At 36.2% G+C, this 25,049-nt stretch overlaps 4 protein-coding genes across 4 annotated transcripts; 3 read left to right on the top strand and 1 right to left on the bottom strand.

Annotated features, from left to right (window-relative positions):
• Positions 1-104: 104 nt before the first annotated feature.
• LOC136801865 (dynein axonemal assembly factor 4-like) lies at positions 105-3,116 on the top strand. Its single transcript, XM_067058528.1, has 5 exons — positions 105-439; positions 1,688-1,830; positions 2,137-2,278; positions 2,657-2,819; positions 3,100-3,116. The coding sequence occupies exons 1-5, from the start codon at positions 317-319 to the stop codon at positions 3,114-3,116; spliced, it is 588 nt and encodes a 195-aa protein (XP_066914629.1). The 5' UTR covers positions 105-316.
• Positions 3,117-5,426: 2,310 nt separating this feature from the next.
• LOC136801955 (astacin-like metalloprotease toxin 1) lies at positions 5,427-10,504 on the bottom strand. The gene is made up of 8 exons (XM_067058652.1): positions 10,379-10,504; positions 9,816-9,944; positions 8,729-8,840; positions 8,225-8,334; positions 7,869-7,940; positions 7,226-7,447; positions 6,413-6,646; positions 5,427-5,747 (listed from the first exon to the last, which is right to left on the bottom strand). Exons 1-8 carry the CDS (start codon positions 10,443-10,445, stop codon positions 5,557-5,559), a joined length of 1,137 nt encoding a protein of 378 aa, XP_066914753.1. The 5' UTR covers positions 10,446-10,504; the 3' UTR covers positions 5,427-5,556.
• Positions 10,505-13,013: 2,509 nt separating this feature from the next.
• On the top strand, positions 13,014-21,160 carry LOC136801866 (dynein axonemal assembly factor 4-like). Its single transcript, XM_067058529.1, has 7 exons — positions 13,014-13,068; positions 13,635-13,870; positions 14,404-14,510; positions 15,657-15,737; positions 18,926-18,998; positions 19,478-19,583; positions 20,447-21,160. Exons 1-7 carry the CDS (start codon positions 13,014-13,016, stop codon positions 20,554-20,556), a joined length of 768 nt encoding a protein of 255 aa, XP_066914630.1. The 3' UTR covers positions 20,557-21,160.
• On the top strand, positions 16,623-18,409 carry LOC136801953 (synaptic vesicle 2-related protein-like). Its single transcript, XM_067058651.1, has one exon. It carries the CDS (start codon positions 16,902-16,904, stop codon positions 18,282-18,284), a length of 1,383 nt encoding a protein of 460 aa, XP_066914752.1. The 5' UTR covers positions 16,623-16,901; the 3' UTR covers positions 18,285-18,409.
• Positions 21,161-25,049: the final 3,889 nt, after the last annotated feature.

Raw genomic sequence — 25,049 nt, forward strand, 5'->3', positions numbered from 1 at the left:
CCGATCCATACTGCACACTGAAGCTTTGGCGATTCTGATTTTATCTCTTGCCTTATTTTACAGTTATTCACAATTTATCCTCTTTTTTCTATTTTACAGATGAACTATAAACAAATGAAAATTGACAAACTAGATATTAAAGGTGATTGAAAAAAAAGAAAACTCAAATAAAGATGCCTTAAAGTAGAGGAACCAATCAGAGAAGCAAGAAATTACGTCACGTTTTGATCACATGATATAGAGAAGAACCAATCAAAAAGCAGAGATACGTTTCTATGACGTAACTTTGCTTTGTATCAGCCAATAGAAATCCAGAATGCCTTTGGAAATCAAGGAAATCGAATGGAGTGAAACTGAGAATAATGTTACCCTCAAAGTACCTTTGAAAGGAGCCAACACAAAGACATTAGATATCTTCTCAAGTCCCAAATATATCAAGGTATTTTCATTTCTTCTCATCTAAGATCCTATATCAATAATTGGCCATTCTATTTTATACAGAGAGTTAACGAACATTCACTGGGGGTAACTCGAGAAAAATTTCTAGGGTGTGGTCTAAAGGGTTGTTTTTTATTTTCCAGGGGTTAGAATGTTATTCTAAAATTACCGGGGGTAAAAGACTGGTTTTAGTTCGTACAGCGTTACTTTAAAGTGCGAAAAGAATTTTTTCGAAGGGCTTCTTTGCAAATTTCTAAGATTTTTTTTTGATTTGAAAGCATCGTCCACCCCTCCTTCCTGTCTTGATTTATTACGGAACAACCCAATTAATCTGATAAAAGTAGTTTGCACATTCCCAAAAATTATTTGTTGAAATTAATAAAAATCAGAATTGAAGAATGCGACTCTCCTCGACCTTCTATTTTACTTTCGTCGCCAAAATTAAACACAAAAATTTATAACCCTATGATGTATGCTTCCTCACTGAAAGTTGACGTCAACGATACACATCTTTAAAAGAAATACTAAGCAGATTTGACATATCTAGCTTAAAACTCCTAAAAACTAAAGGCTCGATAAAGTTGGTAGTGCTTTCATAGTTCGTATTCAAATTGAAAATCAAAATCTAGCAAGATTTTACCCTTTTGACCTACTGTACATGAGATTTTTTGTAGTCGATTCACATCACTTAAAAGCAGCCTAATCAATGGTAGTGTCGGAGGGTTTACCGGCTCTTTAGTATCGGGATATTACTGGGATTTAAAAATAGAAAAGTACTGGGGCCTTAATACACTAATCTTTACTGGGAGAATTGAACATGTGGTCGGGGCATGACTATCTCCAAGGTGTTTGATTGACATGTAAATCACATGCATTACGACAGTAGGCGGACTTTCAAGGAATTATCAGATGACTTTTGATATTTGGCTTAGAGATACCTTTTATGGTCCTAAAAAACACCTCCAAAGTTTTTGACCCAAATTTTTTCCAAAGCGGAGATATTTGACTGTGAAATCTCTAAAAATGAGTCTTTACACAGTCTTTACGTTGAACTTCTATTGTTTTCAAGTAAAAATTTGAAAATTCAAAGTCGAATATCTCAGCTTTGGAAAAAAATTGGGTCCAAAACTTTGAAGGTGTTCCTTAGGATCACAAAGGTATCTCTAAGCCAAATATCCAAAATCATTTGATAATCCCTTTAAGACAAGATTGTTATACAAACTAATGATTACAATTTCCATTCATCCAGGTCAGCGCACCACCTTACTATTACGAAGTTGCTTTGTATGATGAAATCGATGATGATACTTCCAAAGCCACTATCAACAATGGACAAGTGCTTTTCCATTTGCAAAAAGTGACGGACGGGTTATGGGGACAGTTGCACGCAAGGTATAAACATGTTATTCACTTCTTCACACTTTATAAATCATCATAAATTTTGGGCTCTTTATAACTTTTCAAACATATATATTTGTTCATCTTGTTTTTCATTGGTCATGTAGAATTCATTTTATAATGCATTTTCTTTTTCGAAGTATAAATTAAATTTCAAATTTGCTAAGGGAGCAGCTCATACACTCGATGAAGTCTCTAGGGTCCTAAGTGTACATTTCGCTAGACTCGGATTGAGATAGGTCTCCTTCACATTCATGATAATCAATCATTCTAGATTTTGAAATTTGAACAATTTTTCAGCTTGCACAAGGACAAGGAATATATGAAAGAATTACGCGCACAATCATTAGAACAAAAGCAAGCTAAAGAACAAGAAAAGGAAAAAGAACGTGCTGCTATGAGAGAACAACAAAAGAAATATGCTGTTCGTGAACAAATGAGGGTAGGTGGGGTCGGATGAGAAAATATGGCACTGGGTCACTTTTGAAAATGGATCTTCTAGGTAAACCAAAAGTCTTTAATAGCGTCGTCGTAATAGTGAGTTTATTTACCTAATCTTTCGTGGAAGGAAGAGTGCAAAAATCGCAAAATGGAGGACGGCAAAAGTGTTGATTTGTCGTTTTCTTCGGTCAACCAGGGTCTAGATAATTAAAAATAACCGTCTGCAAGAAAACAATATACATACGCACAAATGTAGTAGTTATACGATTTCGCTCATCTCAAATATAGCCAATGTGTTTTTTGATCACGTGACTCCTAAGATAAAAAATTTACAACCTCTGTTTAGTAGTAGCGTTTCTAGTTTCTACTTTATTCGTAGGTCGACAATGAAGAACGGAAAATGAGGGAGGAACAGAAACGGAAAGAAATGGAACAGATATCACGTGATATGGAACAATGGAAAAACAATGAAACTGGGTCGGGAACGAAACCTTCAGAAGAGAAGAAAACCCCAAATGAAACCGAACGAACACATGTCGATGGTAAGATGTTTTTTATGGATATACCTCATAGTCATAGTAACACGAATAATTCTATTCATTATCTGTATCTGATCGAAGGAAAATTTCCAGTAAATTAAAAAAATCCCCCGGTTGATATAGGCTGCTGGCATCCACTAACGGATTCGTGATCCTTATACTTATATACTACCTGGGGTTTTGTAAAGGTCTGCGATTCAGACTACGGTTGATATTGAGGCGACAGTTTTTATCCGTTAAGATTAAGAATTCGAACCAGAAATCTTATCTGTTCGAATTTCAGAGAGATTTGAATCGTAGAAAATTTTGTTAAAGAGAGGGTTCAATCAAATTCAGTCAAATGACTTAACTGCGGTTAAGGGAATTGCCTGGCTGAATGATAAAAGTTTCTGGGATTTGCGAAAATCCATTTTAGTTTAGAATTAAATAATTTAGACAGAATAGGGTAAGATAAGAGATTTACAAAGTATATATTTCCTTCAATTGTCTAATAATCGTTATATTCTTTATAAATGTTTCTAAACGCAGTCATATTGACAGTGGGTGGGATGATCGGAAACAACCTTCCTCCATAATTTTCATCCTCATCTGATGAAGACTCATCGTCTGAAAATGTTCTGCCAACATCTCTCTCATCCTCAACATCACTGTCTCCTCCACCAAGATCCAGTAGTGATCTAATATCCTCAAGTTCGTCTCGTAAATTGTCTCCAATATGACTATCCGAATAATTTTCACTCACTTCTGACGATCTAGAATTCAGCTCGTTCCGGCTGTTGCAATCAACGGCTTGTGTCTCAGAATCTCCATTTGTCTCTGCTTTGAGTTCAGAATTAACTTGCTCTCCGTCAAAAGGAATATTTGATATTTGATTCATGCTACTTTCGCTAGTTTCTAAAACAGGTTTAAGGGAAATAGCTGAAGATTGTCTTGTAACTGCACGTGATTTTAATGTACCTCTATCCATTGGGATTCTTCCCAAATCATTTGGATCGAGGTCAACTGATGAAACATTGCTTATTCGACTGAAGCTCCGTTCAGGCGGTAAATGGCGTTCGCGAAATAGAGAGGATAGTTTCTCAGCTAGTTGAATGACATCGAAATGATCTGAAGGTGCTTTACTAAGTCTGCGATCTTGTACGACGTTGCTCCGACGTCTTTTCGAAATATCATGGAACCATTCTAAGTCTGTACGCGGTTTAAACGAAGAAGAACCTCCTGATCTTATGGGCGGTTTTTCTTGTTGGCTTATGGTGGATGTTGCCCTTGTGGGTGGCGGTGTTTGAAGTGAATTTGGCGGAGTCGCAGTTTCTTTCACTAAATTTTTGGTATCTTTATTGTTATTCGTTGTTGTTTCAGATTTTGAGTTTTCTGATTTTTTTTCACTGTCAGTTTTCTTCACAATGTTAATGATACGACCATTTTGAACAGTGTGTGCCGCCTTTTTAAACGTCTTTTTCAACGGCTCGTCAGAACTCAGCAAAGGAATAAGTCTGTATTGGTTCAAATCTTCATTGTATTTTTGAGTATATTCCAAACCCGGTTGTTTATCGACGGCTGTCGTCGGTAGAATCGCATAGACGGCTTTTTCTTTCGACGTCAAAGGTTTATCTACTGTTTCGACGTTGTTTTCGAGAAAATTCTTGGTCTGTTGTTTACGTTCTTCAATTTTGACTTTTAGATTACATTCTCGGCAATATGCCTGTCCTAAGATCCGACAATAGACGTCGTTGTCGTGTTTTTTCCTGATCGGTGTAAAATCGGTTTTTGTATGATGCCGGTAGTTGTTTGTTAAATTTCGGATACGTTGTCGTTGATGAGTTCGTAATTGAACGACGTTACGTATCCATTGTGTTTTATCGTCGTATTGGGTTTGTTGACGTCGTAACTCATTTTCGATTCGCCGTATATTTTGTACGATTTTTAAGTTCGGTTTGAAAGCTGTTAACGGCTTTTCCCGTAGTACAATATCCTTGTATTGGTAGATCTCCTTCGATTCCATATTGTGGATTTTATTTTTTCTTGCGAAATTTTCGTTCCGCACTGTACTCCCTTTCCAAAGCATTTGCTCTACATCTGTTTTTCAAATAAATTTTCGGAGGTTTTTTGATACTTTCTCTATCATTTGACTTCACAAGTTAGTATATAGTTGATGACTTTCATTGTGATAATATTTTCGATAAATAAAGCAAATCGGCGAGCTCAATGGTTTTGTAATTATCTTGTCTCATTATTTTGTAACGACTTGTGTGCAAATAATAGGGAGCAGCCATTTTTGTGAGAAAAATAATTACAGTGTTTACTACTAGTTGCTATGAGTTACCAATATTGATGATTATGGGTCCGACAGTTGTCTACACTGTATACACATTTGTTAAAATCCATGTTCTTTTGGAGAGGTTATCAAAAATATAGCCTGTCTAGATTCGGAAAAGGAACTTCCTGGTAAATTTGGCGACAAAAACGTTTGCCCTAGTAATGCTAAAATATCAGAAGGAGAAGAAGAAGGTCTTATTAAAATCTTCAAATCAAATTTCCTTTCGTAGGATGTGTTTTGATAAAATATTTTTGTAAGGATGGCTAAACACCGGTGGACAGGCCACTGTTTTGTCATTTGAATGTTTTTTCGACAACGATTGTCATTCGAATATCTTTTCTTTTCCAGTCGTTTTAAAGACTAAAGTTTATATTCTAGATGAATAGTTCAATGAAAAAAATGCTACAAACAAACAAAAATGTGTTATATTTCTTCTTGTTTGAATTTGAGACGCTTTCCACTACAACCTCTATAAATCAGCGCTACAGTGCCGTCACGGGGGTACGAGCTTCCACCTTTGGGATGGATACATTTGCCAGAAGGTTTGTGAAGGATGGAGAAAGAACCGTCTGGTTGGATGTCCGTCCTTTCGTAATTCGATACACACTTGTTACCTATTAGATTGTGAGTTGAAAATTAACTTTTAAAGATTAAAATTCCTAAAAATGGAGGGGTACCTTAGTTTAAATTTGATAAAACGGTCAAGATTTGTTTATGGGACCCCTAATCATATCATTTGATTCCATTTTAATAACAAGCTGAGTCAGCTTGATACCCCAATAAAATATGCTCAAATTTACATCTTATATCAATTAAGGGGTACCTAGTTTTAATTTGATACACGTTTTTATAAGAACAAACGGCTTTGATGGCCGAAATGTTAAGAACAAGTTAAGAACATTTTAAGGCTTTGACGACTCTAAACCAGCCGGTTTTTTAGAAAAAATGGGCAGAAATGCTCAAAAAATGGTGAAAATAAGAATATGTTAAGAACATTTTTAGGCTTAAAACTCAAAAGTTAAGAACATCCAAAGGCTTCAAAATTTTGGATGTTCTTATAAAAAAAGGCGTAAACGACCAAGAATGATTTGTTTATGGGGTTCCTCTTTTGCTTCCATTTCGATTAGAAACTGTTCAACTTGAAAAATATCTACGTTAGGTTGTCTTTTTAAATACATAATAGGTAATTGACAAAATATCATATCAAAGTATCAAAATATCATATCAAAGTATCAAAATATCATATCAAAGTATCAAAATATGACCTAAATTGACCTACCTGCCATCAAAACATCATTTCTTCCGGGCTCGATACATCTCCATGTACCATGTACACGAAAATATCCTCCATCGATTTTCTCGAAAGCGTGTTTACAGCGGGTGGTGAAGATAAGCTCTCCTGCATTGTTCAATGAAAGACATCTCCAGTGACCATGCTTCAAAACCACTTTGGGTCCACTGGGTGCTTGAGTGGGAACAGTTGCTGGTTTTGGTGTGTTTGTTGGCGGGGCTTCTAAATAGATAGGGGACAGATCTTGTAGAACCACCACCATAGTTACTATATTACAGCCAACCAAAATCTTTGAACGGACGTTTTTGGAAAAACCAATGATATAATGAAATAGTCAGATGTGTTTATATTGTTTTACACTTTGTAGGCCTTGTCACAGTTATAAGACTTTCAAACAACTCTCCATGTGGATCACTCACCAGCCTGGAAATTTCATTGCTCGATGTGGGTCAATGTATAAAATTTCTTGACCCTCATCGAATAATGATACGGCTTGGCACCCTTATCGTATCACTATTCGATAAGGGACAAGAAATTTTAAACGGAAAATTGTATTAACTCGTTAATAGACTCGGCATCGAATTATGCTATCATTAGGAAGAGGTACTTTTTTCTAATAACTAATATCAAACTTGGCGGACATAGCTAAGTCCAGGGCTTTGAATACATGTCAGTCAGGTAGACACTTCTACATGACGTAATCTTTTTATCAAGCAAAACGATTGAAGTTGAAAGAAGTGATACCGGCCTTTGTTTTGCTTTGAAGATTGTAGATTGTAGGTATTTTAAAGATCATTTTACCTGAGCATTTATACATTCGATTGATTTGTATTTTATCAAGTTCACTGAACCCTTGTCGATTACCAATCTGGTGTTGATATTTTGGGTCTTTGGTCGTGATGGTTTGTTTCCCATTCTTTGAGAAGGCTTTCGACCCATAATGCATCACGCTTCGGAAATCATAAATTGTACCGTGTGATGTCACTTGTGATGATGAGAATTTTCGGAAAGCGTATTTGTATTCTGGAAATAATGTTTAGAAATAATTATTTAAAGATATAATTTTTCATGCTATAGAAAGAAGGCGCGCCTCCATGTAGCCTATACTAGACGTCACGGCTTTATTTCTACGATGTAACGTCTATTCCACTTTGCGACTTTTTCGAATGTTTTGAGCCCAGGTTTTCGATTTTTTGACGTCAGTTTTAAACGTTTGAAGCTCCTGCAGTATCAAAAAAATCGAATTTGCGTCAAAACACTTGTATTTTTGGAAAATCATCAATGTGGAACTCACTAATAAACGGGATGAAAAATGGCACTCGCTAGCCTCCATGCTGACAAAGCAGAATAAACAGAAAAATTTGTCCGAAAGAAGGAGAACGTTGTTCTTTCTTTTGTTTGAAAACGATATGTAAGCAAACGTTGAATTATTTCACATACTTACTTTCAACAATGTTTTCATAATGGATGTTGATGTATTTATCTCTGTCAACTCTCCCTTGTTCGTGGTAGATTCCTTTAGAAAGAGATAAATATGAAAATCAAACACTTTCAGGGGTACCCAATTCCGCAATTCCTTCAATCTTTTCCGTTATTTCCGTCACAGCGTCGAAACTTGCACGAAAAATTTATCACCGAAAATCTGTTAATCCAGTTTCTCATGAAAATTGCCGTCAACAAAAACAACCCAATTTTCTGTCTTCAACAGAAACTACTTTCCAAAATTACGTTCAGATTTTTACGTTTCAATACTCGATGCAAACCGCGATCGTCCATTGAATTTATTTTCGGAAAACTTACCGATTCGATGTCCGATTTCATGAATGACCACACCCTTGGATGAACACCCAGGTCCGATGGATACTGAATGTTTCCCTGAGCCTGGAAAGTATCCAACTCCAGAAAAACATCTAAAATCGAGAGAAAAAAAAATTATCATCTACCTTAAAATTGTATATGTATGTGGTAGTTTCAAGTTGTTCTTATGTAGCCTATACTAGACGTCACACTCACTAAGAAACAAAATTATAAAGGTGCTCGCTAGTTCAAATTCAATCAACTCGAAATTAAAAGTCGATTTTCCAAATTTTCTAACCTTTAATTTAAACTTTTAAAAACAAGTCCAAAAACTTTTCATAGGAGCAATCCAAAATCGCTCAATTATTAGTCACATTTCCCCGACTGTTTCCCCAAATGGCATGTTTTTATCCGAGGATAGTATTTAGTAGAGGACCATACCTTATGATGGTAATTTTTTAAATTGGTTGGTTTCTAGGCATTTGTAAAACGTATAATTTCACTTACCCTGACCCTTTGAAGAAATGGATGTAATCTTTCTCGTTCGTTCTTTTCACGAATTTGAAGCATGTGTACTTCTCATAATCGGCTATCGCATCTAAAATACTTCGCTCGTTAGCTGGAGCGAAAAAATAACAAAAAATTACAGTTGACGCTCTCTTATTCGACGTTCTGCTGTTCGATACGCTCCATTATTCGATAATATTGACACCCACCGTCAAGAAGAAACTCTCGTAAACGATGCTCTATTATTCGATAAACTCCCTTATTCGATTAAAACCAAATTCCCCTCGAAAATCGAATTAGAGAGCGTCAACTGTATTATCAATCATCAATTAAAGATCACTTATTGGATTTTTCTAGAAGAAAGTCTCCCTCCTCCTGCTGAGGAGGCAGGAGATTTTTCATCCGGGGCCTCCCCTAAAAAAACTGGAACTCTAAAGGAGGTTTCTGAAAATTTGAAATTAATACGAAAATCCAAAAGCGAGTACCTCAAAAGTCATTGACTGTTCTCATCATAAGTTTCTCAAGATATTCATTTTCTGTTTGAATTTCATTGTTTTGGATTAGATACCATAGCCCCGTTACTTTACCATACGATGGCCCCGTTACTTTATCATGACCCCTTCAATATTTTGCCAAGGAAAGCTACATTTAAGTTGTTTTCCTAGGGATTTTTTTTTTGAATTGACTCAAAACGGGTCACAGAAAAGCTCTTTCAGCCCCTTAAATTTAAAAAATCGCCTAGCCATTGCCATACTTTGTGTATCGATAAAATATCACATATCTTGTCACTTTTGAATCTTTGGATCAAGTAGGAGTCAATCAATCATTAGATACAATACACGATTTTCTTATTAGCAGATTCATGTAACAAGTTCACGAAAAAACGTCGAAAAGCTCTGATTGGCTGAGACACGCAAAGATTACTTCATACTCTTGACATTTTGAAAAAAATATATGCTTATGTGTACAATATTCAGCCAATCAGAGCTTTACTCGACGTTTTTGTGACTTTTTTACATGAATCTGCTAAAAGGAAATTTGTGTATTTGTGTACTATTTTTTCAAATACAGGGTAGATTCGTCTCACCTAGCGTAGGTTCCCAGTCATAATAAATGGTTCTTGGCCAGAAATTTTTCTTGATGCTAGTGAATCCATTTTGAACAGCCATCTGTTGATCAGGTGTCAACAACATGTCTCCTTCAAACATACCATCGTCTGAAAAGAGGAGATAGATGGTAAAATGTATTCATCGGTAACCTCCGACTAGATTCTGATTACTCCGTGCATGGCACGTATTCACTCTAAAATGGACTCCGTAATAGAATCTGTCCGGGTTGGTGAATCGCTTTGACCTTCTTCCAGATTTGGGAAGAATATTGAATAATTTTTTGAGTGCTGTGATTGGCTAAAGCAAAATAATCGCATCAAAACAAATGTTGATTATAAACATAATCATTAGAACCCAGGCAGTCAGTTTCCCTTTGAATTACAGGCAAAAGGCAAGGAGGTTTTGAATGCTTTGGCTAAAGAAGTAGGTCAGATCATTAAATTCGCAATATTTTTTTAGAGTAGAGTGTGATGTGCCAGGAATGGATGATCTGTTATGAGATTAACTGATTGGGGAAGGTTTTACAGTAGAATTTACTTACTTTCCATTTGCTTTACCCATGCGCTAACAAACGGTAATAGAAGAAGTAAAGCGAACCCAAATCTCATGTTTCAATGTCTGAAATGAATTCCAGCTCAATTTTATTACTCTTCTTCACTCTACTCTGTGGTCGATGCACAATAAATATTGTTGACTCCAAAATGAACCTTTTTATATGGTAAATCTTGACCTTGATATTTGTGTGTTTTAGTCTTTAAACAGCTTCATGTACAGTTTACATTATTTTTATTACCAATCTTTACAAATTTTGCTCACGGCTATTTGCACATTTTTATTATAAGCAACTCCAATTTACGGGTCAGCTTTAAGGCTGCTTAGCATTCTAGCTCATTTTCTGAAAAATCTGCTTTGACCACCCCTGATATTACACCATAATTCTGCTTATTGGGCTTATTGGGCCAAGGCCTATCGTTCGCCATGGTTAGATTATTGAAAAAGCTTTTACTTTACAAGATGTTGAAAATATTGGCAAATTTAAGACCTCGAGCTTTAGTAACCTGGTTGCTTATTAAAAGAAATGTGTACTCTGATATCTATTTTTGATATGACCAATCAAAATGAAAATCAGTACACTTTTGATTTTTTCATCACTGAATTATGTCAACCCAGATTGATCAAATAGTTATAATGTTTCAATTTTTCATAAGCTGGCAGGGTGCAAAAGAACCTTCGATGCACGCCATATCTTTCGTAGTAAAGTCTTTATTAAATGCTGTCTTAGTACGTCGTTTTATGGGTATGCCGTAGCTCTTTGAGCCCTCTATAGACTCTGTTGCAAGCTCTGTTTCTCCGTTCACAAGCTATTATGCGAAGCTCAACACTTAGTGTTTTGAGCACTCTTGTGACAGTCTATACTTGCTTACCCGAGCCGGACTGATGAGTCCTGGAAATGACGAAACACGTGTCTGCGGATAGATGTATGCCGTAGACCCTGCAATGTCCTATCGCATAAGGCTAAAGGGTGTTCAATGATGATTAAATTACTACATACATCTTTACTATTTTAAGCTAGTTTGATTCAGTCACTAGGATAAATCTGATCTTAAGTTGTGATTGAATAACAGTATTCCAAGGCAAACTTAAAATCCAGGCACGACGCAACGGGTACGGCAGGTACGGCGGCCGCCGTACCAGATTTTCACAAAAATACCCGAAGTTTTCCTCTTCGTTCCAGCTGGATATGGCGGTCTGTTCTTACCGAACTAAAGAAAAAAGTCTGCTGGAAAAAAGTGGTCTGTTCTACTGAAGATTGGGACCAGCTGGTAAAATATGGTCTGTTCTACTGAAGATTGGGACCAGCTGGAAAAATATGATCTGTTCTACTGAAGATTGGGACCAGCTGGAAAAAATATGATCTGTTCTTATGAAAAAATAGTCTGATATCTTATATTTATAAATAACGTGTCTAAGAATTTCCTATCTGTTCTGAGGGAATTTAAAAAAAGTCCTGAATGTGGTTGCCTGGAGTGGCAGCTGAAAATTCCGAAATTCTCCATCTGTTCTACAAAACATCTGAAAATTGTGGATCTGTTCGAACTGTTAGCTGGAAATTAAGTTTATGTTCTTAAAAGTCCTTCAATGTCAAGCTGGAATTTAGCGATCTGTTCTTATAAGATTTTGTCAGTCCTGCTAGATAAGAACAGTTAACTTGCGTAAAATCAATCGCCTGGTAATTTCGTATCTGTTCTGAAAGTTTTTTTACCACCTAGCTGGAAAAATATAACTGTTCTGAAGTAAAAATTTCTCGCCTGGAAAACGAGGAACTGTTCTTAATTTCGTGGAAATCCTTCCAGCTGGCAAATCAGAACAGATATTTGCAAATTTTAGGTCGGTGGCTGCTTCTGAAATCGCTTAAATTTCCTCATTCGCCGTACCAGATATAAAAAGCTTCCGTCGTGCCTGAAATCCGTAAATATAAAAAATCTTCAAAGCGCCGAAAATGATATATTGACATTAGCGTGTGAATACGGGTTCAGTTAACTAGGCTATATTTTACTTTGTACTCTTTTACAAGAATTGTAACCGTAGGAAAATGCACATTCGCAGAGATGATAGCCAATAATTTCTGTAATCGGAAAAGAACCTTTTGGTAGAGTTTCGAAGAAACGTTAAACTAGACAGCCTGTAAACTCCCTTGGTAAATTCTTCTTCACTATAGAACTTATTTCTAGTTTGTGATTTGACCTTTGTCTTATTGTTGTAAAGCTTGAATATCTTTCATTCAAATCTCTTCCGTCATTTATCATGTCCTTATTTGGAAATATTGAAAACTTGAGAATATCAAAGAACCCATGGATTCTTCTTCCCAGCTACTCTACATCATTCCCGATCCCGATCGCTATCTCATTTCCATTCTCGCACCCAATTTTACTCTACAGTTTTGGTTTGTCAATGTATTTCGCTTTCCTTAGTCTAAACGATTTAGGCCTTACTTCTATAGGCGGCCACTAGTAACCCCCACTGGGAATTGCTTATTAATAGGTTTAAACATAATAGACAACTTTCACAAAAGATGTTTATCAATAGAGATTTCAAATAAAAGAATGTTTAAAACACAGCTGATTGGCTTAGGTTTCGAAACTCTATTGTTTCATTAAAACCTCAGTGCACATGCGATGTATCCGGAGAATTTCAGTATTCAAAACAAGAGCAGTGCTCATATCCCGAAGTGTAGGAGTTTTACGCTCGAAACGAAGGAAGATATAACGTAGCCTAGCTTTCCTCTTTTTGATCTTCTTCCCCGGGGGGGGGGGGGGGTTACCAACTGACGGTATGTGCGGCGAAAAAATTGGCTTTTAGAATCCCACCCTTACAGTGCAGAAAAAAATCGGTGAAATTCGTGCCCTTACAGTGCATTTTTTCAAATTTTAAACTCTTTTAGAGCAAAAAAAATCAACATTTTCGAGCAAAAATTTGCAATTTTTCCCAGATTTGCTGAAATTTCCACCCTTACAGTGCATTTACTGACAGCCCCCCCCCCCCCGGGTCTTCTTCTTTTTGGCTTCCACAGGACAGATTTTGAATCTACCTTTTCATTGTGTCGAACACGCAGTGATTGACCACCTTCAAGATGCATTCATTTTTCTCTTATCTTTGATAAGAGCTTTGGAAGGGTACCGTACAGAATAATATTTGTAACTTAATCTCGTCAGTGAGGAACGTTCAGGGCTGAGCAAAGTAATCTTGTTTCTATTGATCATTTTTTTCTGAAAAAAAATTGAATTCTCTCTCTTTAGACGAGAAACTAATCGAAAAGAAGAATGAAAAAAACAAACAACCGACACCGAAATCCAGCCCTCGAATCAACACACAAATACCATTGCTTGGAACAACTGTTGACGCTTCTTCAAAGGATGGCAAAGATATCAAAATTTTACCTGCACCTCGCCAAAGTGGAAGTATCCAAGTGGATTTCACGCCGCGCAAGTTAGCGACGCCCGCTCGTGAATCGAAACTGCCTGAAGAGGAACTGGTAAGTTTAATGTAACCCTCAAGCCCTCAAGGGAAACGACCAATGGCACGCGATAGAGCTTAGACTTTATATCTCATAGTAAATGAAATGCACTTTCAGGGTAGAAACTTTATCCTTTGCCTGGGTAAACCAATAATTTTACCTGAAAGGATTTTAAGTCCTAATAATTTGAAAGGTATAAGAAAATGTGCTAGAATTTCACCCATTCCTTTCTCTGAGGTCAGAGTTTTAGAGAGACTCAAAGAAATATAAACCTTGCATGTACCCACGATTACGCCCTCGAGGAAAGAACTGTTCGATCGTAGTTGATAGCACTACGCGATAATGGTGGTATGATAAATACATCGGGAGCAGTTACATGTGACGTAGCACTGTTTGACGTTAGGCAAATCTTTTGATATAGCAATGGCTTCTTTGTGAGTAGCACTTAAAAAAAGTACGATCAATAATGGCGTCCATGGTATATTAAGGCTAGTGAGGTTACATCAATTAGTAACAATAAATTCATTGCATTCTATTCTTCATTTGAGCAGTGGTTGAAGAAGGTTTCAGAGATGAACAAGATGCGAAAAGTGGAGAACGCAGAAGATGTAGTGGATATGGAAGAAATGAATCCTGTATGGTTGAAAGACAAAGGAAAGTAAGTCCTCTTTGTTTTCACGCGTTATATTTTTTCGAAATCTGATGATTGCTTTTATTTTCAACCTGACTTTTGTGTAAAGACCAAGCGGGTCACGTGTTTTGGATGAGAAATAATTTCCCATCCAAGAGTTTCGACTCTAGTCCCTTCGGGGCTTTAAACTCAATGGTCTGTGCACTATAAGCAAGGTGATCGCTTTTACAACACTTATTAAGAACCAATCACCATTTCCATCAGCCCCTTTTCTTATTTTGATAGTAAAAATAAAGTTTTGTGAAGGGTTGGTGTTATTCACACCTTTTCCTCTTCACAATTTTTCTCCCGTAGAGTTTCACGGTTTTCTGAGAATTTGGATCAAATTGTATTGAAAATTGATCAAAATTTAGGGAGAAGGGCTCAGTCCTGGAAACTAGGGTCTTTTTGAAGTTCGATTTTACAGTGTATCCCGTATAAATTTCAAATTTATGCTTAATCATTATACTCTTTATGTAAATAGTATAATAACATCTAAGGTATTCATTACTCAAAAAACCTGAAAAATGTTAATCGAATTGTCATTTGTCTTTCAACGCCAACGTAACGTTTTTATTGAAAACTTACTCTTAGTTTTACGAAAACACAAAAATTCATCAATCACTGATACTGATAAAGATAACTGTATGAATTTAAAAAATTAGTTTTCATCTGCAGATGAGTCTCCATAACGCACTGGGAACACAAGTTTGTTCGGATTAAGAAAATTTCGAGCTTTGGAGTAAGGTTTATAAGGCATTGTTAACTAAAGGGAAAAGAAAATTTGTCCGAGTTAAGGAGACATTCAAGTTATAAAGGTTCGAGTTAAAGAGAACCCACTGTAACACGAAGCTATCTGCTTTATACGGGACTCACTGTAGGTACAATCTGATTGGTGTTCAGCGTTAATACCTACAGTTGACGCTCTCTAATTCGATCTTCAAGGAGAATTTGATTTTCATCGAATAAGGGAGCTTATCGAATAATGGAGCGTAGTTTATGAGAGTTATTTGTTGACGGGGACTTTAAATGAACTTTAAAAGAACGTCGAATTAGAGTGCGTCAACTGTATATTAACGAATGATGATATTTATGTAAAAAAAATCATATTTTTAATTTCCTTTCATTTTATAGTGGATTTTTCCAGCAAGGGAATTTCGTAGCAGCCATCAATGCGTACACTTCAGCACTGGTACTCGATTCATCTATACCTATGTATCCTTTTCGTCCGTCATCCGATTTTGTAAATCGACATTATAATGTTTTTAAATTGAACAATTTTCTGATCCTACTGGGCCGGGTCTAGTCTACGTACACAGACCCGATATTTATGGCTAATTTCAAAATTCATTGCAGTAGAGGGTCTGTTCCCATTGCCTTTTCTGATTTGAGATTTTTCAAACCGACCGCTGCAATGAAGTGCGGTTGCGAGAGAGGAGACAACAAGGGAACGGTTGCTATTTATAAATAACAGTGCCCCCCCTCCAGTGGTGGTTTTATTTGGGGGAGGGCGCCGAAAAGGAAGGGGCGCAAAAAGGCTCCTCAAAACACTGATTTTGGTGCCTCTTTCCCCTTTTTAACTCACAAGTGGCAGTTTTTAGCCCTATAAAATGGAGAAATGTCGAAAGGATTTCACACTTGCTCAAAGTTTTGTGGATTGGCGATATCAAAGAAAAATGCAAGATGGGCAGAGAGTCTTCTTAAATGGCTCTTCCTGTCCTTATTTTCTAGGCATAGAAAATAGTAAAATTTATGGTGTGTTTTCTTATAAGAAAATTAATGTTGCACGTTTGAATCGGTTGAGTAGCTTTTTAATTAAAAAATGTGGTTTCGCAACGGGTGTTTCTTTATGGTTTTTTTTATAAGCATAACGCTTTTAAGCATATGAAGGCTTAGATTTGCAGATTTACTAAGCATAACGTTAGCATATTTGCTAGCCTGAAATATTTTTCAAGTCAATTTTTTTTGTTCAAAAATATTTAGAAGTGGTCAAATAAAAAAAGAGCTTTCACAATTAACCATTCCACTGCTCCCCAAATCTGAATGTTTACAAAATTTCTGAGATTTTCCAATAATTTGGCTCGAGGTGAATTAAGAACATTGTAATTCGTAAGCATATTAATAAGTATAGACTCTGTCTGGTTGCTTTGAAAGCTTAAGCATACACGAGCATGACCAAAAAACATGTTTTGTATTATAAAAGCTCATTGACATCATCATCATTATCATATCATTTCATTATTGATATAACATTCTACAGCAATCTGTGTGGTATAGAGAAGTAAAAAAGAAAGGTTGTAAGACACGATAATTTGAGATTATAGTTTCGAAGAGATAGGCACTGAACACTTACATTTCAATAAAATGTAAAAACCGTCAATGATGGCTAACATTATGAAATATTTACCCACCAACAACTTGTTTTCTTTCAAAGTGGTTCTCCTCGCTACATTGACATCAATTCCAGCAGGTAGCGTTGTCTTCGTAAACACTTTAATAGCTCCTGCACTGCAATGCGAATGGGATCTAACGAGCATGGAAGTGACTCTTATATCAGTTGCTTTTTACGTTGGTTGTGCTATAGGCTCATGGTACTGGGGTCGAATAGCGGACATTTACGGACGCAGGAAAACCTTATTAGCTACTGTTAGTACTATGGTGTATTTTGCGTTACTTTCGACAGCTAGTTCTTCGTATGGTTTTCATCTACTGACACGATTTTTTGTCGGGGTTGGATACGCCTCTTCATTCATCTTAACCGTGATTTATAACACGGAGTTCACGAAAAGCACGGATCACGGAAAAGCTGTGTTTTTTTATAATCTAATGTACACGTTTGGATGTTTGTTTTCGATAGCTGTTTCTTATTGGACGTTAAACCGCTACGGATGGCGTATATACACACTAGCCTCGCTATCACCCAGCCTCGTATTGATTTGTCTCATGGTTGCTTTTCTACCCGAGTCCATCCTATATTTACAAGCTCAAGGACGAACTACAGAGGTTTTAGAATTATTAGATGATATATCTAAAACTACGAAAAACTATTTGCCCAAAGATGTCGTTTTCAAAAAAACGAGAACCATGGAACGTGACCAAGAAGGCTATATAGCAGTGTTTTTAAAACATCGTGTCAAAATTTGTGGACTTTGTTTTTACGGTGTACCCATGTTGTTGAATTACTACGGACTACCATTTTTCGTTGACTTTAAACTGCAACATTCTGGTACGTGTAAACTGCTTGCTAACAGAACTAAATTATCAGTCGCTTGTTCCATGTTAACCGATTCCGATCTTCTGCGGACGTTTTTGATCAACCTGGGATATATACCCGGTGCTTTTATTGGTTATTTTATTGCAGAGAAATTGGGTCGTAAAATACTGTTAAACATGACGATGGTTCTCTTAGCTGCATGTTATTTCAGTCAACTCATATGCTTACCTTACATCTTATCTCATTTATTACTGTTTCTCGCTTCGGGGTTTTCGTTATGCGCTGATTGCTTTATTGTGTTATACGCATCGGAATTATTCCCGACAAATGTAAGAACAACGGCGACAGGGATATCGGCAACTGTTTGGAAAACTTTTTCCATCTTATCGCCATTGTTGTTCCAGCATTTTATATATTTGAACACGACGGTCGTCATAGTTTTGATGGGAGCTTGGTGTATTATAGGAATGTTTGGTTTATACCCGCTACCTGAAACTCTTGGTAAAAACCTAAAAGATTTTGAGTTTAGAAAAACCTCATATGAATGATAGATTATTCGTATAAATATGAATAAAATAGATAGATATATTTGTAAGAATATACCGGGTGTCCCAGAAAACGGACCCTCTTTGAAGTGAATTTTCTCGAGTTCTATGAACTTTTAAAGAATCAATCTTTTTACATCGGAAATAAGAAAGATAAACTTAAATTTTGAGGGATCATTTGTCAAATTTGGTCAATAGACGATATCGGCTTTCTGAATTCTCCCCGAATGATTACCCATAATGCATTGTTAGGGTTTGGGTTATCGTCCGTGAATTTTTTTGCGCAATGCATCATGGGTAATCATTCGGGGAGAATTCGGTAAAGCCGATATCGTCTATTGGATCAAAAGTTATAATCTAAATGCTAAAACGTTACATTTCAAAAATGTCAAAAAAAAGATGAGGGTATTAAATCATCATAAAGGAAGCACGTCTTCTATCATAAAGCTTTAATCAGAAATATTGCAGCCAATCTCTACTCTCAAATGATTCGAAATGCTTTTGCAGGAATAGTTTGTCGTGGTAACTGCTCTGGAAAAAATAGAAATACATTTCCTGATGGATAAAAAAAAATATGTGTCTTTGTCTTGTTTTTTTTACTTCCACGTAAATTTTCCTTGACGTTTTGGTCATGATAATGTTAGGTTGTATGCAAATCGGGCTGCGTGTCACCTGAGTTTGAAACAACATCGAGAATGTATTCAAGATTGTACCAATGTAAGTATATCAGCGGCTACAAAACCACAGATACTTTATAAAAAACACTAGATAGAGTTACTCTGTCCTTGGCTGAAAACCGTCCCCTCTCTTGTAGGCTTCATAAAATAAAAATACATACATATCAGATGGATGCTGACAGCCTACAATCGTTGGGAAGCTGAAATTGTGCTAGCATTAATTTGAAGTTGTGAAATTTTGTGATTAGTTACTTTTTCTGATGTAAATACAGTTGAGTCTCTCTAATTCGATTTTCGAAAATTTTCTTCGAATTAGAGAATGATTTGAATTACAGAGAGTAATTTAAACCACTTTCCAGCTGAGGGGACTAATATTTCAGTTCGATTTACAGAAAGATTCGTATAATAGAGGTTCGAATTAGAGTGACTGAGTGTAATAGAAAGTGATAACGGATTAGAAAGCTTCACTTCTAAGAAGAGAGTAATATTTTTCATACATATTTTCTTCCATTTCGACAGGCTTTAGAACTTTATGATCCACCAGTTCAAGATAACGCCATGTCACGATGCCGTGCTCTCACGAGAAGAGGAACAGCTTATTATCAACTACACCAGTATGTTGATGGTGAGTGCATTTCTCGTTTGCTACCTTTAAAGGAAGAAAGTTCTAGCGGAAAGAAAATTTGGGGAATTTGGCAAATCTATCTTAAATCCGCAAAATCTTATTTATTCCATACATTCTCCTTTGCTTTGTTAGAGTTTTTGCTTATTTGATAGCGATTTTTGGTCGAAAACATACTTCAACCGCAAGATTTTTTCGTCATTTTGCTAAAATTTCTTCCTTTAAGCAGCCCTTTAAACTTTAATTATTAGTTAAGAACTAATTAAGTACAGGTTAGGCGGATTTTGCTATGATTGTACCGATTAAGAGACTTTGATATACTGTAATCTGTTTTCTTCAGTGAATTTGAAAATGAACACTCCAACCTCGAGAAACTTGTATATTACTATAATTATTGAAATTATGCCCTGCTTTGAGTCTGATTTAATTATTTCATCCTTTGATTAAGACATTCCTGGAGGAGTGAATAAGAAATTGAAGCAATGCATGATTTTCATGACGTAATGTTTTATACGGAAGCACCAAAATTGTTTGCCTTAGTGTCAAACACCCGTCTTTTTGTGGGTGCTTTCGTAGAAAACTTTATGTCATGAATATGGGAAATTTAATCATTTCGGTTCAACGGGCAGATGAGATGGACTTTTTTTAAGATTTTTGACTTTTTTGGTCATTTGAAGTAATAAAAATGACGCGTTCTTTAGAAAAAGTAACAAGATTGTTTTATTGCTGGTTAACGACCAACCAAATCAAATAAGAGCTTGTAAAAACTCCATCTTGTCCCTCAACGGGATCGAAAAACTGTCCCGAGGTTAATACGGTTCAATGACTGCATACAGCTTCTCCATGTTTTCTCTCCCACCATACAGCGTTGAGAGATTACGATGCGGCAATCAAGTTGGATCCAAAGAACCAAGCATTACGTACAGATGCGTTCAAAATCAGACGAACTTTACAAGGTGGTGAGTCTTCTGATTGATTGATACTCGTCTTGCTTGGATAGTTCGTTGCTTGTGTCAATAAACAGGAAGTTTTTGGTTTTATACTAGTTGCAAATTCTCCTGCAGACTCGCGCATCCTGATTATATGATTGTAATGCCCGGGAGGGGGGGCACTTGACTCAAAAACGACAGTACGTGCGGATGAACACATCCTCACATTTATTTCTACTATATGTGTAAATGAAATTTGGTGCGAAATTGGCCTGGTGTGGCCCAAAATTAGGCCTTTAAAATCGTATCCCTTACACTGCAGAGAAAATTTTGCCAAATTCGAGTAAATTTGAAGCATTTTCTATAAAGTTTTTGAACATTTTTAAGCAAAATATTGTCAGATTTTCCAAATTTTACGCCCTTAGAGTGAACTTTTTCTTATCTTTACTCATTTCGACCCTTACAGTGCACTTAGGGAAGCTTCGAAAAGGAACCCTTACGGGTCGCACGTACGGTAGGTCGTTTACCTTGAGTGCCCCACCTCCCAGGGTTGTAATGGTTGGACTTATTATCGATTATGGAACGTTTGTGACGGGATATTTTCGCAGTGTAACTTATGGTTCCTTGAAGATGATTTCTTAACTGTTTCAACTATTTTCTTAGTGTTCCTTTTTTTCACGTCTTGGCAGGTGCATGGATTTATTATAGAGGGTCTATATGACCCTCTATATTAAATCCATGGCAGGTGTTAAAAATAAAACTGACTTTCCGCTAAAAAATCAGTCTGGAAATAAACTACATTAATAACATTTACACGGTAGCTAAAAATAACTGGACCAATTTTTTTCTTATTTCGCTTTAGCGTATTTGCTCCATTATTCGCCGCCCTCTTATAAGCCCATCTATATTGTAGGTTTTGAAATAATATCGCCCTCTAATAAGCGCCGGACCTGTAAACACAAAAAATGAATTTTTTATTACACTGAGTACTGTAAATGATCTATGGCATGAGATTTTTGCGAGCTGTTTGTATAAATGGGCATAAAAAAGCATGAAATCTATGACGTCATTTTGCAAAAAACGGGGTTGGAACTAAACTTCTTCTAAACTTCTTCTCGTGTTGTAAATTTTACTTCGTGAATAAGTTCATGCTAATAACTCGCCATTGTCTTTATGTAACGTTAGTTTGGTATTTTATAATATATATTTAGAAGAAAATATTTTTGCAAATTAGCTTTTTATATTTTACTCTAACTTGATGATCTCTAAATGAGGCTGCAATTATTATTTCTAGTTATCTAAGTAAGGCTGATATAGAAATCAAGTTTTCAAACAAAATCTCTTCCAGAATCTTCACACACTCCAAGTGTCAAGGAAAATTGTATATTGTCCGGGGCGGGAAATCCTATTGTATGAAGTGAATGGCTTTTCCAAAATCTTAAATAAGAACTTTAGAGCTAGACGATAGAATATATATGCACAGAGTCAGGGCGTCAGGGTGGTTTACGGGGGGGGGAAGTAGTGGCGGTAGAGTTTGGAAAAAAACGACCCCACCACTGTTTACTCCGCTTCGGGCTAACCACCGTTTTCAAATTTACCCCGCCTCCTCTAAACTATTCCCTTTTTTAGTGATCTTGTAGAAGATAGGATCGTAAAAGGAGGCAGCCTGTGAGTCACCAAGTGATGATAATGTGGTTTTGTGATTTTTGTCAAATTAGGCCAAAATAGGTTTCATATTTTTCATCAAATTTATGCCTTCCGATATTCAAATCCTTATTCTATAGTAAAATGGTAAATTATATCTATTGTTTAATTTATGAAATAATTATTTATAGTGGTTATATGAGTTACTATATTTTCAAATTTTGTATTTAAAGGAATTCGTAGGTGCTTCTTTTTTGCAACCTTATATTTTATTTGAAATAACATTGTGTTCTTGTGAAAACTTTCTATTTGTTCTTGTGATTGTTAGTGGTCAATTCGGTCCCATATTCGTAATTTTTGTTAATTTTTAGGGCGACAACTAACTGTATTTTAGAAATATCATTGCCTTGAGAACGGACCGAGACCGAAACACGTCGGGGAAATAATTTATATAGATAATTATTGCCCCCGCAGGAGCGCAGCGACGAGGAGGCACTTATAGTTTCATTGCCCCCGCAGGAGCGCAGCGACGAGGAGGCACTTATAGTTTCACGCATAGATATTGGACTGGAATCTCGAATTTTTGCGTTTTTTGTTTTGTTTTGTTTTGTTTTGTTTTGTTTTGTTTTGTCGCGCAAGCCTACCCGTAGTTAATCTCTTCCGTAAATGTTCGGTTTTTTTTCAGGGACGGCAGTTGCTAGCCTAAAAACTTTTTCTTCATTTTGGCAGGCGCCGCGGGCCTTTTACTCAGCTTTCGACAGTAGATTCTATTCCGCTTGTAGAATTTTACTTTTGACTTTCGGATTAAACAAGATGTATACATATACCAATCAGTGAATTTGCTGACAGTCAAATTACAATCTGTCTCCTGTCTTAGACATTCAGGAGATTGATTCATTTTTCGATCCAAACAGTTTGTCCCCAATAATAATGAACAATGATTAAAATGATAATAGTAGAGCAATGATTGAATATGGACAAAAGTGATTATTGTTGGTGGTTGAATAGGTAACGGAATTCCACTGTAACTAAATTTATTCGACAATCGCCATTCAACATACTCTACTCTCAACAAGAATGCTTAAAAATCCTGTACTTCTCGACAGTAAGTATAAATATTTTTTTCTTTCTGTACTTTTATAAGACTTGGTTTTATTAATCTTTTATGTTTAACACAGGTCTGTGTTCTTGTTGATACTTACCAGGCACTATTTGGGAAATTATTATCAAAGATTGAAAGAAACTTTTGGTGAACTATTTTTGAGGAAATTTCAGTACACTCACCATATCATCTAATTTCATGTTTCTTATTTTCCCTTTAAGCTTTTTATGAATGAGGATTCGTTTACCTTGACAACGCAATATTACTGCTACTATTACCACGTTACGTCATGATTTTCCATCCTTCTACACGATATTGCCGTTACAACTGCAAGATAACTGGCATATCTTTTTAATGTAAACAATTTTGTCCGTGAGATTCCTTATCATGCCGTTGGAAAAAGTCCTGAATGTACGCTATTTCCTGTTAATACCTGCTTCCTGCTCATCAATATTGCCTCGTTACTGATACTATTACCACGTTACGTCCTATCATCTTCCATCCTTTACACAACGCTGTTATAGCTTCTAGATTACTGGTAAATCCATTTAATGTAAAAAATTTTGGATCACGATATCCTTTGTTAAACAGTTGGAAAAACTCCTAAGTACGTTGATTACCTGTCAATTTTTGGTTCCTGCTCGTTATGTTTCTGGCTCATAGCATTTCTTATACTGTTTGGTTCTACTATGTTTCATTTATACCTATTTCAAATTGGTTGAAATAAATATAGTTGCATGTCTTTTGTCTGGTTTAGTATACACAAAAACACAAAAACAAAAAACAAATCTGTAACTGTCTGTAATTGATTCTACCTGGACACTTTTCCTAATGAATGTTTTAAGATTCGTATTTTATTCTTTGTAAAAAGTAATTCATATTTTTAGAAAAAAAATGTTTCATTTATGTTAGCTTATTCATTGATATCTCAAAGAAAATGCTGAGAAGAATCATTCTAACTATTCCAAATCACTTCCAAACTTTTGCTATAAAGCATTAAAAAGCCTTAATTAGCATTAATTAGTTTTTACAAGCATTTGTATTAATTAGCGGGTGGCAGTTAGTGAAAGCTATGGCTAGTTCTAGACGCATTGTTTTTCACCGTTCAACAGTTTTAGGAATTCGTCAATCTCGTACCAACTAAAAGACACTTTTATTCCTTTTTTATTTTACTGATGGACGTGATACTTTCGTGAGAGCTCTCATGTTTCAGAATCATAAAAAGGGAAATAAGGAACTGGGTTCGAATTTAGAGTGCGGGTAGATGTTCCACGCATTATACGTGCCGCGACAATCGCCACACATTCGGTCTTGCAAAGAACACTGCCCCCCCCCCCTCCATCGTCGATCGAGTGTCAGACTCGACAGCTCACATCTAAAGAGTTGCGTCGCGATGCTTTGTCCTTCTCCCCAATTTGTATGACCCATTCCAAGATAGAGGGCTTGATACGCCATAATCGGAACCCGAAAAACTTCAAAGTTTAGATCAACCGAACTGTCAATCAGCGGATTACATATCACACGATCAGAGAAATTCTTTCGCCTAATTTAAGTCTATTTTCACCGAATTTTCTAAGTCGTGAGAAATCTCTTCGGAATTATGAGAAACTGAGAGTTAACCTTTGGTAACCATTTTTGTAACTGGTAAAAAGTTGAGTTGTAAAATCGAAGAAATCAATATCAAGTTTCCTCTCACGCGCGCATTTTATCTTTTCGGTTTTCGATAATCTTAAATGCGCATGCGTGGGCGCACAAAAACATCAACAAAAGATTTCAGCGTGTCGACATTTTCTC

Source organism: Clytia hemisphaerica, unplaced genomic scaffold (assembly GCF_902728285.1).
Source record: "Clytia hemisphaerica strain Z4C2 unplaced genomic scaffold, Clytia hemisphaerica genome assembly, whole genome shotgun sequence".
In the NCBI taxonomy this organism is placed as follows: Eukaryota; Metazoa; Cnidaria; class Hydrozoa; order Leptothecata; family Clytiidae; genus Clytia; species Clytia hemisphaerica.